Below are 19068 nucleotides of genomic sequence, written 5' to 3'. Positions count from 1 at the left end.
AACAATAGAAGTTTATTTGTGCATTTGAACTAGTAAACAAAAATAATTAGCAATGAACTTAATGACTAAAAGTTTATTTCCTATTGTAGAGAAATATTTTTCGTGACATTTAAAATTAAATATAAACAACACAGCGATAAAATCAACAATTGTTAGACAACTCTACTGACATCACGTTAAATTTTAAAAGACCAAAAGTTAAGATCATATTCTAAAAATATAGTTAAGATGAAGTTGGCTATGAAGTTGTGGTTAGGAGCTGTGGTTCTTAGATTATAGAACAAATTAACTTTTATTTTGTAAATTAATTCAGATCTAATTGCTATCTTCTTGGCAGGCGTCAGAGAGAAAACTGGCTCCAAAAGCTTACCAGACTGCAACGCCAAGAGAAAAACTCCTAGAATCAATAAAACAAGGCCAAGCCAAGCTGAGGCCTTCGGCCAGTCCGCTCAAGAAAAAAGGTAAGTTCAACAAGAACCATATAGTATAGAATTCATTGGTGTATTTCTGCATGTGTAGGACGTAGATACGTGCTTCTGATTGTGTAGGAAAGGTATACAGCACCACAGAAATAAAAAGGTGAACTTAACACTTAATGAAGAAAATAATTATGTTAAGACTTTAACAGACAATTAAATTGTATAAGGCTACGTGATTCACATTATGTAATAGTTTAAGAAAACTGTATTTTTACCAAGTTGGTCGCATCAGCCGTAAAAACGTTAAAAAAGTGTTCTAAAACGTTCTAGAAGGCTAGATACTGTAGTTACAAATTAATACTACGGAACTGTAATTAGCTTGGACTATTAATTACAGCTCTCTTGGCAGACAGAACTGTTAATTAATGTAATTAATGAAAGCTTAATCACTGTTCTATTGGCATTAAAAGCTGAAACCATCGGCAACTCTAATTTTGTTATTGCATCAATGCCAGGGATAATTTGTTACGTTTTTTGAAAGAATCGGTTCAAGCCATAGTCTTGTTACTATCTAACAAGCTGTTGTTAGAAAGCATAGTTAATTGATAGCTCAATAAAATGACATTATTTGGGACTATTAATGGTTTTGTTTGGCATCGAACCAAAGACCTTTAGATTTGAAGGTAAGCACCTAAACCACTCGGCTACCCAGACAATTTCAACTTATAATGAGCATTATGTTGGATATTTTAGTTACATTGATGAAGTCTCTTAATATATTTTGTACTGATATGTTGCATCGGGATCGGATGTTACTCAATTGATGAAGTAAAAGATTCTAATTGTACACGATTTTATTCATTCTCGTTAAAATTTTAGTTTCTAATTTTATCTGGCAATAGTTTCGTTTTATTAACATTAATGTAACGAAAGTTCACTTTTTGTAGATACAAATACGACTTGACACATTTCTAAAATAATTTATTGTCAAATCTACCAGTGAAGAACCCTTATAAACAAAGTTTACATAACTATACAGCTTAACTATCACATCTTACATCAGCAGAAGCTGATAGCGCCACTTAACCTTTCACCTTACATCCAGCGAGGTCATCAGGAAGTTAGGAAGTTCCGTTGGAAAGTTCTCAACAGAATGTGGAAGTTCAGTTGATTGTTGACAAATTAATGATGTCCTGGCGTGAAAGTGCAAGTGCATTCATAAGCTATGTCATGTAGCTGACAATTTTTTTTTCTCAGGTTTTATATACAGTACATGTTGATTAACACTGAAAAGGGCTTGGTATCTTAAAGATTATTTTTTCAACTATTATTTTTTTATCCGTCACAGTGGCATAGAATTTGTGTATAGGCTTATGCGTAAAAAATATTTACTCCCGGAAATTGCCGTATTTTTGTTTATGTTTGCTCATTGTTTGAAAATGTTATGGGATATTGTGGAGATGATAATAGGAATTAAGTTTATGTATGTAGTAATAAGAACACCAACTACTTATTAATCTTATTATCTTGTAATAATATTATTACCATTAAGTGAATTATTATCTTGTAATTTCGTTTTTATCAATTCCCCCTCAACACCCAATTAGGGTCATCATTATTCGGAGAAGTTTTCCTTTCTCCCAAAAATATTAAGATACCTAGTTTTTGGAAGTTGTATATATTTTAAATTGACCTCCTTATGCACTAGGCCTAACTCTAGCTCAAAATTGTATAGCTTTTTTGTAACAATAAATTTTAATACTTTATTATAGTTTTGTTGTTGTAAATATACATAACAGTTTACATTGTAACTTAACTAAAAAACAATCTTTTAGTCACTGTTGAAAGAGTTTATACATTGTGATGCTTCAAATTCAAATATTGAAAGTTTTAAATATTAGTTGTCAGTCCGTCGAATTAAAAGATTGATTGACATTCATGTTGTAGGACAGTTTACTATATAAGTTAAAAGATTCCGATTAACTTTTTCAAACATAAAAACATGGTACAGCAACTGTTGCATGCAGCTGTTTTAGCTTTATAAATTTATATCCTTAGTCTATTTTGACTTATTTTAACTAGAATAATTTATTGTAAATTTCAATAAATAATAATGTATAAATATAGTTAAATTAATTTTCTCCACGCGCTCTGTAAAAATATACACTAATGCCGATGAGATATGAAGCCTTCAACAGTTGGTGCGCAACTTGATAAGCAACTATGTCTTGCGGCGGGCCGTCATGGTTCGAAGGAACTACAAATGTTTACATAGTTAGTTGTCAAAATGAAATGCTGCTAAATTAAATTTCGTTTCACGTTTTAAAATCAAACAAGCTTTTTAATTAAAAGTAAAAATGCCCTTGAGGTATTTACTACTCTTATACTAGTGAATAAATTGTAGTTTAACTCCTATTTAAAAGTTTTTTAGACGAAACGTGTATTTTTTGTTTTAGTATACAGACTTGTAACGGCCAAGCGAGTACGGGACGCACTGGGAACATAGCAAACTATCCTGAATTGAAAGACGAAATTTTACGTTACCATTTTTTTGTCGACACAGAAACTACTAAATGATCAGTTGTAATTTGAATTAATAAAATTATAGTATAGTTATTTACTGGGTTATTATTTTAATTTATGAGGGGTGTTAAGTACGTAATAATTTTAATTCACAATTGCATTATATTTTCAAAGAAAAACATTAACCCTTAGGAATATCAAACATTAAACTTTGTCGGATTCAGATTAACAAATATTTTTATTTAAAGAATTTAGTTAAAACTTTTTTTACTAAGAATACATTTTTAATTGAACTAAAACTTAGGTTTCTGTCAAAATCAAACTGTACTCCAATTGCATTGAAACTATATTTTATTAGCAATTTTATTTATGAATCCGATTCTGATATTGGTAGTAAGATTTGCTTGTTTGGTTATTTTTTTTCTCAAAAATGTACCAACATTATCTTTTACATGTTTATAAATTATAATATATATTGGAGTTGGTCTTATACAGTTGAAATATGCAATCAAATTATAGCTGGCCTAAACCAAGATTGATCTGCATAATAATGCATATTTAATTTCGAGTTATTTGTAGACAAACAGAGTTCCGTCTGAATTGTATCTGAATCCATTGATCAACATACTGTACTGAGTATTGCATAGAGGAATAATAAGTTCGTCATAAAGATATAGGTTTTAGATCAAATTTGTGAAATCCTTAAACAAAATTGTTCTTGAAAAATCGTAAGTGTCTAAAAACAGGATTGGTAAAAAGATGTCAAAGTTGTTTTATTTCAAGTATTACACAAAATCGTACTTTTTAGTACCCAAAACTTGTCTACGATCGTGAATTACCAAAACGAAACGTTTTATTACAGAAAATACTTTTTTTTCCACTTTTGTCTTAACGTGTTTGAAAGTGTTCTGCACTATTGCTCGCTCTGTAATTTCTGTATAAAACATTCGGATCTTCAAATAACAATATAGTTTGGAAAAAGTATAAATAATATGATTATAGTTCGGCCGCTTAGAAAGCGACCTCCTCCAGCATTGGTTTAGCATTAGCGTGCAGGTCGTTTTCTAAGCGGCCGAACTATAGTACCTAACTATCTATTTTATGAATTTGCTTCTTCATGTAATCATTCAAAATTGTCAGTATTATTTCGATAAAAGTGATTAGGCTAAAATCTCTTATAACATTCGTACAAGCACTCAATTAATCATCATTTTATTGCTATTTAGAATTATTTTGTGAAACGATTTAATAGTCTTGCCTTCCTACAAAAGTAGACTAACAAAACGCCTTCAGTATGCCGCATGTGTGTCAAGCATGTCTGGGCAGCGGATTGTGGTTGCATTTTGAAGGCGCTATTAGATTGAATAATCTGGCTTTGCACAACGGGCAGCGCAAAAAAGTGTTGTTTTGGCATAGAATAAACAATCACAGTATTTTATATGATTATTAAGTCAACAATGTCATTAAATTAAATTTCAATTTTTCTTCCAACATTTTGGTTGAGGGTTTATTGTGTTAAATTGTTGTCGGTGTGAATTAATTATCTTCCAACCAAAACTGTGGTTTGAAATATAGTTATTTTCATTCAGACTAACTTTACTCATTTTCTCTGCTGTGCATTAATTTAATTAAATTAAATTACAAATTTAATTAAACTTTTTGAACTGTAATGTGTATACTGTTCATGTGTACGTGCCTTCGTTAAATAAAATTGTGAACGAGTAGATGTAAATAAGAATAACTTTGCAGTAGAAATAACAATGCAGTTAATGGCGTGCCTTGACCATATAAACACTGCAGCTTGCAGATAAATGTTTCTTGCAGTCAAACCCAAGATTGCGAACTTTTTATTGAGGAGATTATATGGGTTTAACTGGAAACTTGTGTAAAAGCTGAAGTTGGAGTAATTCGGAACTTCTGAAAGCTTGAGTCTCTTTCTAACGTCGTATCTCGGTATATTCCTGTTTCTATAGATTTTATAAAAGTCTTTATTGTAAATAAACAACGCTTAATTTGAAAATACTTATTATCTGGATAATGACATCAAAATGAGTTTAGAAGCTAGACAATTGTAAGTAACTTTTTGAAAAACTTTTTTGGGGAGAATAGGGTTAGTTTTGCTTTACCTTAAGAGTTGGTCAGATAAATTCTACGTCCAGCTACTCAAAATGTGTAGTCATAAAATAAAGCTAAATTACTGTAGACAAAATAATCGAAAACATATTTGCTCTTTGTTTGGTAAAATTTGACTTCCTTTGACAATTTAATTTTACAGCTGGCATGATGAAGAAAAACATCATGACGTCATATCATGCTCATCATTGATCATGCTGAAAATGAATTTTTAAGAAAATAATGAATTGTTTGTTGTGTTTTTTAAATACATAAAAAGCACTTACGAGTAAACTTATTTATTAATTTTACTGTAAAATATTCACTTAGCTAAATACAATTAAAGATTTAAGTTCAAATTTGCTTAGAACAAATCAATTAATACGTAATATGAACATATAATAAATAAACACCTTGGTATTATTATTTTGTAAATGCTACTAATGACATCTCCACTAACAGCGCCTGCTAATAGAAGTACGCTAGCCGCAGCACATTCTTGTATAGTACTACGCCTAATGCTAGAAGGCGCTCCTACAATATATGTTCAATGGAAGCGGTTCTTTAACTAAATGTTTGGAATTCTGTTATTATTAATAATTATTTATTATTACTGTATTACCTGGCTAATATATTTTTACGACGAACTAATCACAAACTTCTTTGTAAACTTACATTTAAAATACAAATTGACATTATAGTTCTTTCAATGTGGAGTATCATGACCGATTCTGTGTAAGTAATTGTCATTCAATTTAACCAATTAATTATTATTTATTAAAATGGAGACGCCACCTATGTGCGTATTTTAACTCAAATATGAGTAGAGGATGAATGCAGAATTGTGTTACATGATTGTAGCATTGTTGTTGAGATCAGTTGTTTTTTATCAGCCAGGATCATGATCAGGAACAGCTAGGTAAAGTTTCGAGCCATCAAATAGCTAATGACTTTCTCAAAATCGAACCGGCGACCTTTTGATTGTTAGGCGAGCACTATAACTGTATAACTATAATGTCTTGTTACATCAAGTTTTTAACGTGCTGCAACCGTTGTATAACAATGTTGCGACTCATTCGGTTTAACGACACTACAATATTTGACTTTGATTGTTGTCGTTGGATATTGGTAACAGTTTACTTAAGAAACATATTCATTAACTATCATCACAGATAACTGAAATATTCAGTACAATTATCTCTGGTAACATGTGATACAAAGAGAAGATTTTGAAGTCGTTCACAAATTATAGTAGATGACATGTAGCAGCATATTTTCGGATCACGCTCTTTTGATATTGTTTAGTCACAAAAATATCCACGTTTAATTTGTTTCATAAATGTATTTTGAACATAATTTATCCTTATACACGCCATGGATAAATACTTATACCCTTACCAAACTAAGATTTGATAGAATTTTGTTCTAAATATATTCCTGTTTAGCCTTGTTGTAAGGAAAGTGTTGGAAACGATAAAATAATGTCTTGCTGGTTTATAGCAGCTCTGTATAAGGTTTTGGGCTGATAAGTCAGAGGTTTACGGTTTGAGACGAGCTGATTTGTACTATCTTGCCGCTACAGTCACCATTGACTTTTCCATTTTATTTATACCTAAAAGGTACTTTACTGTTTACAATCACTTGATTCAAGTATTTGCATGGTGACGGGCGTTTGTAGATTTTATAACACAAAGAAAAGGTTCGACGTGGTCTCGAAAATATACAATTATTGTGCCCTAGCACAATGTACCATGAATTAAATGTTACAATGGTTCAAAATATTGTTTTTTTTATATTAAACGTTTCATTTGATTCAATCGAATTATAAGTCTTTGTGTTCTATTACTCTATCCATCGATAAGGTATTCATAACAGAAACACGTTTTGACATAAGCTACTGTTATCCCCACTAGCTTTACTGTACATCTTGCAGAACGTTCAGCAAGAAGCGCGTAGGCCTCTAATGTGTTTCTGTGGTGAGCTCACAATCTCACAATCACGACAAACCGACAGACACGTGAAGCAAGGCCTTGGTATAGTTCGTGCTGAAATAAGGCCACCCTCGTATCCTTCACCTATACCTTCACCGCTGTACACCTCTACACCATGACACGCCCTAGTTAGCTACTGTGTGATTTTGATAGCGTTTCAGTGTTCGAGTTTTTGTCAAATTGTCAGTAGATACTCAGTATATCAGTGTAGGGCGTTTAATATTACTCTAAATAAGTTCTCCCATAACACAATATCTTGTGTGAAGTGAATGTTAACTTGGGTTAAGATTGGACATTGTTCTGATAAAGGGGTGAAATTAAAGGAAGCATTTCCTTAGCACTTTTACAGATCTTTAACTGATATAACAAAAATCAGACAATTTACGTGGATGTTGTAGATACAATAACTTCGTGTTAAATATTTATAAGGCAATGTAATGAAATTGGTCTATACAAATTTTCCTAAATGTAAAAAATCTATAATGTGTTACACAAATTGAAAAATGTGTCAATATTATTTCTCTTTGTAATGTTTATTATGTTCTTATTTGGTTCCAATTTTGAACAAGATCAATATTGAAATAAAACATTAGAAACGTGGTCAGATTTTTTTATTTTTATTACGGATCAGATTCAAAGAAGATGTCTTCCAGGGTATTTCAGTCTGATCATAGGTCCATGTCAATATACCTTTCCATAATAAATACACTGAACATCTATTATTTACCTCGATTTGAACTGTTACTATGTAATAATAAAGAGTGAATTTAACATAGGATAAAACAGGAGCAAGACATACTACACGTAGTAGAAAAAACATAATAGAACAGACAAGTAGAACATAACTACTTATTGTTGGATCTTGGTTATCGGAATATGAACACGTCGTTAAACTTGTGCAACGGTCAATCTTACATCTTCTGAACGTGTGCTCCCGCTATCTCCGCGTTCCGCCACCTCCGAACCCAAATCTGTCCCACCATCTCCGAATTCTTGAGTGACCCTTATAATCCCGTCACTGCCTGCGTTGGTAGCTGTCATTGCGAAGCCCCGTGGATGGGAGATTTAATGAAAATTTAACCCGTGGGTTAGGTTAGGTTGGGTTGGGTTAGGTTAGGTTAGGTAAGGTTAGGACGGAAAGTCTTAACGCAGGTAGTAACCAAGGATTATAGGGGTTACTCTGAAATTCGGAGATGGCGGGACACGGAGGTGGCGGGACGCGGAGATAGCGGGAGGTAACCCTTCTGAATAACAAGATCGACAATCTAATTTGATCACGAAAGCATACGATTTTGTTTTATTAACTCGGTGTTTACAAAATCGACGTATGTGATGTGCCACCGTGTTAGCAAAGAAACACATGGCATCACTATGGAACTCCATACAAAAAGTAGGGGGATTTATATGGAAGTTATGCTGTTGTTTGAATCTCCCAATGTTTGCAATTATACACAACGGCCGCACACATCGGCCACTTATATGTGCACATATCTAAGAGAAAACCTGCATTGCAAAGTTTGTAAATGTGATTTAAAGTTGTACAATAACAAATGCTAGAATTTCAAACTTTTATAAAATTGATTTTCATCTATTACCTAAGAGATCTAAACATCCAAAACAAATGTACAATCAATTTTTTAACATGAATGAGTGGTTCTTTACCTTACAAATACCTAAGAGAGAAAATTAAAACAAATGTACAATAATCTTTCAACGTGAAGGAGTCCTTTACTATCCCTCTTGGCGTTTGCCCATTATTTACAACGAGTAGAAAGTTTAACGAAATTATCTAAATAGCCTCGGTTAACTCATTGTATTACCTTCACTCGGACCACAATAAGCTGGTAGTTGTAACCAGTTAACCAGCTCAACTGGTTGCTTTCTTTCCGGTATCCCGGACCCCATGAGGACGCACTTCCTCCAATCATATTGCGTCACCCGTGTGTCACACGTTGTCACATCATATTTGTCACGCTGGTCTTCATCTCGGTGACAATCCTGGATCATGTGCGGAAGTCAGATATTTTTGGGAGGAATTTCATGATACAAACGGTAACATGAATAAAATACCCCGCCGCTGCAAACCTGCAGACTAAGCGAATTTCAATTTGCCTGGCTAGATTTCAACTATATTCCTTAACACTGTCAGATTTATTTCCTATTTAAATAACAATAATTTTGATGAGTACTTAGGTTTTCTGCTACAGTGACGATTACCGTTATGTTTTATTTTTGAAATGTGGCCTGTAACTCTTTACACATTCATACATTCAGACATCACTTCGAATACCAGGGGTTCAGGGGTGCCGAATACTGATGTATCCACAGAAACCTGAAACTCGAAAATTTTGACGAAAACCATTATGATACAAATGCCAACATTATGGGAATTATGACACATTTTCACGTTGCGCTAAGTACCGTGATACGCGCCGCGCAGGGAAGTATGAGGGAATGTGGGATAATGAATTTATTTATTTATTTATTTGTTAACGGATGCACCATTTTTACATGTAAATACAATAATCTTTCATCAGAAGCAGAAAAAAATCACAGGTCAGTACAAAAGTAGTGAAAAAAAAACTGGAAAACAAAACTTCAATAACAAGACATAAAAAGATGAATAACAACTATAAATAACAAACTATAAATAACTAACTATGAATTATTTCGTTTATTAATTTAGTTTTTTTTATAATTTAGTTTATTATTTATTAATCGAATTATTTAAGGTGAAGTTCAACTAGCGACCGGTTAGAGGTCTTGGTGTGTGTGTGTTTGTGTGCGTGTGATATACGTATCTCATGATTATCTCCGTAACTGCAACTCTGACCTTCCGCAATACCAGCCAAGTCCGGGTAGTCTATACCTCTTGGCATTTCACACAGCTGTTGCCTTCCCATTTGCTGCCTCTGCGGTGGTATGTTTTATACAGGGTGATTTGTACTCAGTGTGACAAAAATTTTTTGGTGTAAGTACAAAGTAAATGAAGTGTGATGATGCATATCAAATGTTCCAAGTCTCAAAATTAGCTTCCAAAAAAATTATTTTATGTTTTTCAAAAATAACCATGTTTTTATACTTAATACAGCGATTTCTCAAATACCTGTATATGGATTTGAGTAGATAATGTAATTTTCGTGTTCTACATTAAATTTTGAACAAGAATAATATAAAATGACGGAGGATCAGTTGTAAAAACTCCATAGTAAATAGATTCAAAGATAAAAATTAAGATGTTTGATAAAAATTTAAAAAACAATGGTCTATTGCATTTTTCACACCCTGTATACAAGAAAGTGTCGGACTATGTTAAAAACTGCGCTATTTAATAAGCTTTCCAACCATATGCTACACTATTGAGGTTTAGATATGTTTTTGTTTGTTTTAGTGGTTTGAATACCAGAAAACAGGGAAATTGTTTACTGTTTTACTGTTCAAGCTGAAACAAAAATACAACATTTGCTTAATACATGCCGACTTTCTATGTTTTAAATGTTAAAGACACCATGCTTTGCAATCTTCAAACCATTAAAGCGTACATTAGCAGACATAAAACTCAATAGTGTAGCATATGGTTGGAAAGCTTATAAAATGGCGCAGTTTTTAACATAATCCGACACTTTCTTGTATACAGGGTGTGAAAAATGCATTAGACCATTGTTTTTTTTAATTTTTATCAAACATCTTAATTTTTATCTTTGAATCTATTTACTATGGAGTGTTTACAACTGATCCTCCGTCATTTTATATTATTCTTGTTCAAAATTTAATGTAGAACACGAAAATTACATTATCTACTCAAATCCATATACAGGTAATTGAGAAATCGCTGTGTTAAGTTTAAAAACATGGTTATTTTTTAAAAACATAAAATAATTTTTTTTAAGCTAATTTTGAGACTTGGAACATTTGATATGCATCATCACACTCCATTTACTTTGTACTTACACCAAAAAATTTTTGTCACACTGAGTACAAATCACCCTGTATTCTAGGCAGCAGTGAATTGAGTTTTTGACCTATTTTTGTGTTTAAAGTGATGCAATTGAAATCTCTGATAGCTTTTTATGTTTCAGTGAGAAATATTTGTTTTAAGAGTTTGGGCAAACACTTACTGTACATTGCTTGATTTGTAAAACAAGGCTCCATTTAATCCCAAAGTGGTGGGCTGATAGTTCTGTGAAGTGAACTAATTACAAGGCTAATACAAATGGCAATCAACTTGTTTGTTGACACTGTATAGCTAATCACAAAGTGAATCAGTAAGATTATAAGTACCAAATGATTTTATAATATTGCTCCATTCAAACATATCAATTGTTAGTAATTATAGAATAGCAAAGATACATACTTTGTCAATGATTGTAGTTTGCATGTGTCATAACTACCATAAATAATAATGTTATGCACTATGTTTGTACTACTGTTCGGATAGTCCGGTTGGCAGATTTGTAATTTTGATAATATTTGCATTATATGTATTATTATTTTCTACACGTATTAGACGACTTTTTCATATTTTAACAAGAATTTTAACGGGTTTCTACAACTATATGTGTTATTTTGGTACTTTGGTACTGTACCGACCACACTGATAAATTGTCTTCCAAATAAGATGTTAATAAGTTTAAATGACAAAATCTTCCTAACCTAACCTAACCTAAAACATAGTCTACCTGTCCACCCTTGGGTTAGATTAGGTTAGGTTAGTTTAGGTTATAATTATGAGGTGTGAGTTATGATGTGGTGTGGAATTATGAGGTGGTATAATACCATAGTATCATTTTGTTATTAAAATGTTTATATGCATATTACACGTTGTATTACATTATCTCATATCAGTTTTAGTTTCAACGCTATTAACTACAACCCTCGTGGATCGTAAACTATCTTCTAATGTTCTATCTTTTATTTTTTATTTCGAAATTTATGCAAAAAGTTTCTATCTTGAAACATTTTACAACAACAGTTCTAGGCTGCACTTTAGTATCTGTCCTACACTCATTCGAATGAAAAACATCGATATATAGATTGTTCGATATTTCGAATATTTCATTTGGTTAACCTAACCAAACTTGATATATCGAATGAAATAATCGATATATTGATCGATACATTCATTCGAGTGAGTGTAGTAGGACAGATACTTAAATGCAGCCCAGTTCTACTTCCCACTCTTTTAAATATAATTCTTTAACCCCCAAGATTACTTTTGTTACAATTTTCCTCATCCAAGTCAACCTCTCTTTACCTTTCTCCATAAAATCACATTCTTTAAACATTATGTACTATTCCTACTGTTCGTTCAAAGACTATCACAATCCCACACACTACAGACAGTATTAGGTTCCTCACATATTCATCAGATGATGCCATCACGTCCAGAGATGACACGTAAAATATTGTTGGCCACGTCGCAGAACGTGGAGGAACGTCACTGACTTGTGGAATAATAACCCCCCTTCTGAGCGCGTGCCCCCCCCTCGTACCCCCCCCCCCACGCCCTGTAAGACAGTTACAGTGTTAAGAGATTCATCGTGACACTGCAAAACCCTTTCACCTCGTGCAAATAGGGTAAATTAGCCGAATTCTTCGTTGGTGGTATTAATTCCGACTTCAATGCCAAGCTTTCATCACCGTAGGCGAGTTAGACGCACTATTTACGTTGGGATTTTTTAATACCAAATTCAAATTGAAAGTGTAAACTAATTGGAATTGTCTATTTCGTTCTTTAGGCGATGTTTCTTTACGAGTTGGTGATCAAACTCTTTGATGAAAAAAAATATATTAGCGGTTTTCACAAGACATATTTAATGTGAACGAACAAAGACTACACAATTTGTTTAGTTAACGACTGTAGACTATTGCTCGATAGTTCAAAAACATATTTTATGTCGTCAAGATTATTTTTTCATCTTTTGTTTATGTACATATACATTTACGAATACACATCTTTAGGGTATAAATAGCCAAACGAAATCCAAAATAATACTAAAATTATTTCCATCAATTTAACATTCAAAGGATTATCGATATAGGAAATCTTTATATTATATTCGTATACCAACACTCCATATAAAATGCATATCCTCACAAATTTGTCATTCTTATTTTTTTAAGCTTTTCGTTAGCCTTTATGTTCCCGTTAGATATAAAAACACCTCGGCATAGTATGAACACGACAATATAGTGGCCAACCATGCATAACTCCTTCCTAGGTCTTTGACAAAACCAACAGTGTGAAGGAAAATATACAGTTTCCTTTCAAAACTATTTCAAATACCGTGCAATTTCCCTTGTATTGAATGGAGCAATGCAGCTGACAATCAAGTACGAATAAACAACATTGCATTTGATTTTCCATGGTTTAAGTACAGAGAAATTATAACTAAACTATTGTTCGCACAACTTAAACTATTTTTTCATCTGTTTAGCACAAGTGTATCCACAGTACACTTAAACACGCGGTTTGTAAGCCACGACGTTATGCAAGGGTCTTGTTTTTATGTATGTGGTTGTACATTTTCGGTATTCTTATACCACGAAAGTGTCATACAAATCAAATTTGTGCTTTTTCACAATTCATATTTTAAGGACAGTTAACTGCAAATAATGGTAGTACATAATGTTTTGTGTTCTGTGGTCTAAATATACTACAAGATTTCACGTGTTCAAAAAATGTATCTCACCAATTTTCCACTTTAGATTTTGTTGATAACATTAGTTAAGCTAGATTGTAGAATAATCAAGTTACCGAGTTCTTAAAATCTAACAACTTTCTTTAAAAGATCGGAAACTTAAAAGTATGAAAATGTATGGAATACATTGGTTTAAATGGTTTACATACGGGACTCTGTACCCGTTCCTTTTGAATCGGGCCTTAGGAGCCAGTGAACTGCATTACGAAGATTTTGACACCGATATTAATCCAAATCCACTTTGGGTTTTAGGCTCTACCTACACTTTCGAAATGTTCGAACGCCGCGCCCAGAGCGATGCAACTCTTGATTGTATCCGAGGTTGCATCATTCAACCTCGTTCATAGTTTGTGGCGTTGTGGCATTGGAATAGTTTAGAATTACTGACATTTACACCTGGCCTGACATCTGTGGTTTGAAAATGTAAATCAAGCTTTTGTCAATGTACAGAGATAAAGAGAGTTTCTAAAATCAAAATGTATTGTGTAACCATCAGAAGTCTTAAAAATGTGTACCGATTGTCAAAGAATCGCATTCTTGATTCGTTGATTTTAGTCTGATTACATTGCAGATTTAACCGTGCATTAACTTTTTCTCAATAGTGTATTGTTTTTTTTTTAGTTCTATTCATCATATATTCGTTTTGAGGTTTTTAACTTTTTAAAATTTACTTCTTTATTATTCTAAGTTCTAGCTTTGACTATTAATCCAAAGTCAATGGTTCTAGCCAGGAATTTTTTTCCACATTACTTTGGGCTGGGTTTCGCTCGAAGGGGTCGCGGCATTACCACTTAGATAGAATCCATTGGCGATTGGTGGGATTTGAACCCAGGACCTCTGGGACTGAAGTCTCACGCTCTACCACTAGACTAGATCGGTCGTCCTTAATTTAATATTGGAGTTTTATTTTTTATTCTAAATTGAGATCAAATTGAATTTGCAAAATAGATATCGTTATTGGTTGGAACTTTTCCATGAGACCGAAACGTGTTCGGAAAACAACATTAGAGAATCTAGAATGGTGTACGATGGATCAAAGATAGAACAACAGTATAAATATTCTTTCAAAAAAAGTGTTTTCGAATACATAAGTTAAAGGCATGATTAGGTTTATAGGTTAGCAGAAAACAAAAGTGCCTACATTGGTATAGGTATTGGTGCCAAAAGAAAGTGTGTTGGGGGAAGGGCCACAGCACTACGGGCCGCGGGCCAAAATTCAAACCACGAAGATCCTGCTGAACCGATGAACCGAATAAAATATCCCAATATATGTTCTGACATTGGCAAATCCGGTAGGAGTTTTAGTTCATGGAAACGCTATGGTTGTGTGCAATCGAAAGAAATTTCGTATTTCATATGTAGAAATCCACGTTTTGTAAATCAACGACTTTGTTTGTGAGCATTTATACATATAATGATGTTAAATTATGTTTTTTAAGATTAAAGGTTTTCTTGTAGTCTACTTATGTTTTGGAAAATTAAATCAATAATTAAGCTTGACAATGGTAAATTGTGCGTTTAGACTTGTTTATTCCGAATGCACATAACAGATAATATTCCAAACATTTGACAGAAAATGTACAGAAAACATTTGTATATATTTTAGTGACATATATTTTAGTTTTAATTTCCTTGATACTATTTTCCCCTTGTATACAAAAGTGAGATGAATTACACTGACAGAGGAGAAACGAACAAGATTTGTTAACGTAATGAGGGCAAAAGTGTTCCTTGACACTCGCTTAATATGCGTTCTGATAGTGCTACAGTATTCTTACTGTGATTATAATAAAACAATGTTTAATGCACGTTGTGCTTTACTTAATTCACACTCTAACTCAGTATCTGGGGACCGAGCTTTGCTACGTGAAAACAGTCCAGTAGTCTGAGATTAGTGAGAGCAGTCTTCGTTTGATGTCATTGATCCAAATCTTCTTTTGTAGTCGATCTGTAATACTTTAAAATCGTAACATCGTAGTCAAAAGTCAAGTAAAAGGTTTAAATATTTAACCTTGATAAATCAAATTTTACCGTTTATGTTCGATCTATTCTTGAAAGTTTCTGACCCTCGATAACTCGAAGTTTAGTTTTCATGGTGTAAAGTTAACTCCAGCTGTAAGATGAAGCAACGTCACTTCGTGAGACAGCTGTTAAGCCGTCGATTGCTAAGGGAAGCCGCGCACAACGTGATGTAGGGATTATCTTGTGATTAGGGGGGCGGAGTCCCCCTGCCACGGCCCGCTAGAGTCGCCGTCAGTCGGAGTGCGGAGCGCGGCTCTAGCGGTTGTTGCCCAGTTGTTCGGAATCTACGTGTGCTTTACGCGATCTGTGTGTGGTGTGTGAGCTCATTTAGTGTGTAGTTGGTTCATTACGAGTGTGATTTCTGAGGATTTTAGTTGAGTGAGTAAATTATTGGGAACCTTGTAGGATTTGTGTTTTCAAAATTACGATTTTGTTTAAAATGGTGTATAGCTGCAAATTTATATTTCCTTTACTCATTTAAACATAGTGTTTGTTATTTGTTCCGTATTTTACCGGTCAGTAAACGTAATAGACAGACAAAAAGAAATTACCACCACTTTATAAAAGATAATTAATCTCTGAAGATGTATTATTTTGTTTAAATTTAGTAGATAGGACAGCAAAAAAGTGCAAAACCAACCACGTTCTTCGGTATTCGACTATATTTTAAACATTTGTCAGATTTATTACACTCCTATAAAATAATACCTTGAAATAAATTGTGGAGTTTACTTGGAATAAATTGATTTTGTGGTTTCTATTAAAATGTATGAATAAAAGATATTTCAAATTCGTCTTTGACTGTAAAATGAAATAAGCCTTGGTCTTGGTCATATCTTTGCAATTTAAAACAACTATTTCAGATTCTCAAGGTTATTTCTTTTAATCCAAATACATGCTAATTTAGTAAACAAAACTTCAGTAGCTCTTAGAATAATTTAGACCGATATAAATGTCAAGATTATCAATGTACGAAATTTATTGTTTTTGATCCTGTAGTAATTATAAGTTGTACTATGTAGGACTAGGTATTTATAAAAGACCACGAGTAATTTCAGTGTTGACAACATCGTGCCGAGTGATGCAAACAGTCACAGTTAGCTTATCAAAGCTTATCAGTTAGCTTAAGCTTGTGCTAAGGCGCCGTCCTTGTGTCTGCCCGCACGAATGTTGTGAATTTCAGATTGTTATGTACTTGAGATAAACGTTTCATTGTCATCGCCAACAATTGTTGTTTCAACACGGTAGTTGCAACTCGAATTGAGAAACTTTTGTTTGGAACGGTGGTAATTTGTTTTTTGTGTTGAAATTTACATATTGCGTTCTTCAAGCGATGTTTCCTGAAGGCAAAATTTGCAAAAATATCATTTTCCTTTTTGATGTTCTATTTATCGTCCTAATATAAAATCACTAACATTATTATTAGTTTTACTAGCATTCCTTTTGCTTCAGTTTGACACTAAAATAACTGATTATACAGTCAAAATACTTTCGACCTCTTCTCAATAAGATTTGATTACATGCCTTTTTAATGTAACATTATGGCTACTTGCATTTTCTTATGACAAAATTAATTTCAAAACTGATTTAAGCCATTTATTGTCCTAAAGTAGGCTACGTACAACAGCCAAATTTTAAAATAAATGCCAAAACATTTCTACTAAAATTTTACGGAAGTTTTTATTGAATAACAAAAGTGAAACTTGGCTCTTCTGACAATCGTAAATCTTTACTTTAAAGACAGTGACGCATACATTGACATATTTTTATCTGAATATAAATGAAGAGTAAATGTAGATTGTAGTGAAATGATCCTGTTATTCCGTTGTCACTAAGATCAGCTGTTTAGTTTTTTTTACACTTATAAAAGTTGTAGTTTCGAATCTCCAAAAAGCTACTGACATTTCTCATGATCGAACCGGCATCCATTTGTCAGGCGACCACTATAACCACTCAGCTACCCAGTTAAATCCTCTATTTGTACGAATTTATGTAAAAGTTGTATGAATGTTACCTTTTTAAATTTCTTCAGATTGTCTAAGGATAGTCCATTATCAGCTGATCAACCCCCCCCCTCATTGTTAGTTGAGCTCCCCCCCCCCCACCAGAGCGCTTGTTAGTATCTCGTGCACCGTCATTGTAGTGATAAGAACTTGACTGTACGCGGCAAGATTAATCCCGTGTGCTATTTTGTGTGTTACCCGGACTTAAAATGAAGATAACTACGGAACCAGGTATTTGTCACATTATTTATTTAGAATAGACCTTTGAAATGTTGCAGATTTTATAATTTTTGTCTGTTTAAAAGTTCTATAAGCCTAACGCAGTTATCTTTGTCATCTCAGAAATTTTGTCTTTTCATCTAGTATAGTTGATAAGGTTCTTGTTTTGTATTAATTCTTGTTTTAATTACGACCACTATGTTACCAAAAAGTTTGTACATTTAATTTAAACTAAGAATTTCGGTGTTTACCATATTGTACAAACATACAAGGCTTCGTTTCCATTTCAAGCAGTCAATGTTGGCATTCTAAAATGCATTTAAAGTTGTTCTGCAAAATGGAGGAAAATAAAAATGTCATATAATCATAGTATCCGCATATCATATTTTGCTATCAGCGTGACGACTTACAGTGCAAGTGGTATTTATAGCTTATATACTAATAATAACGTTTTCAATAGTCACACCATATGATTGACCTACTGTTATTGTAAGCTAGTGGCTAGTGTATTGATTTTGCTAAAGATTTGTCTTGTAATAATCACGCCACTTCATTAAAATTATTAGCTGTTGCTGTTTGCATTTAACTAACTACAACATAACGAACTCGTCATTCGAAAACAAGTCTAAAATATTTACCAATCATAATAACTTAGTTACATCGCGTATTACTAAATCGTGCAAAAGTACGTGCAAACAGCTGATTAAGTTTCGAATCAGGCGTTTCACGATCAGCTGATCAAAGGTCATATGATCAATGTCATTGACCGCTGATGTTGTGTTGGTCTAAATTACAGGTTGACTAACTGGTTTTAGCCTAGCACTTGACTTTTAGGGGTCAGTGGAGGACGTGCTAGAAAGAATACTCAAGTATTTTTATTTTAGCCTTACCATTGAATTAGTTATGATCAAGCAAGTAAAATGAAGCTTTTTTTTTAATTTGTTTTGTCATAAATATCTTATTCTAACACATATACTTAAGTTTTGGAAATCATTGTTATCGTCTTTAATTTTATTTACCGATTGTTAAAATATTACAGATGTAGATTTTTTTTAATATGGTTTCGAATCGCAAAGAA

The 19068-nt window shown here is 32.9% G+C and overlaps 1 protein-coding gene across 3 annotated transcripts in view; it reads left to right on the top strand.

Annotated features, from left to right (window-relative positions):
- Positions 1-19068, top strand: part of LOC128999383 (protein spire-like) — a 191309-nt gene that overhangs the window by 131504 nt on the left and 40737 nt on the right. For all 3 annotated transcript variants that reach the window (XM_054425863.1, XM_054425864.1, XM_054425862.1), the window contains one exon: positions 338-461. In XM_054425863.1, the coding sequence (XP_054281838.1) occupies positions 338-461 (124 nt within the window). The remainder of the gene's footprint in view (positions 1-337; positions 462-19068) is intronic.

Source organism: Macrosteles quadrilineatus, unplaced genomic scaffold (genome assembly GCF_028750875.1).
Source record: "Macrosteles quadrilineatus isolate MER2022 unplaced genomic scaffold, UCM_ALF_1.0 Scaffold_8__2_contigs__length_117827958, whole genome shotgun sequence".
Lineage (NCBI taxonomy): Eukaryota > Metazoa > Arthropoda > Insecta > Hemiptera > Cicadellidae > Macrosteles > Macrosteles quadrilineatus.
The sequence above is the reverse complement of the archived record's forward strand: the minus strand, read 5'-3'. Positions and strand labels throughout refer to the sequence as shown.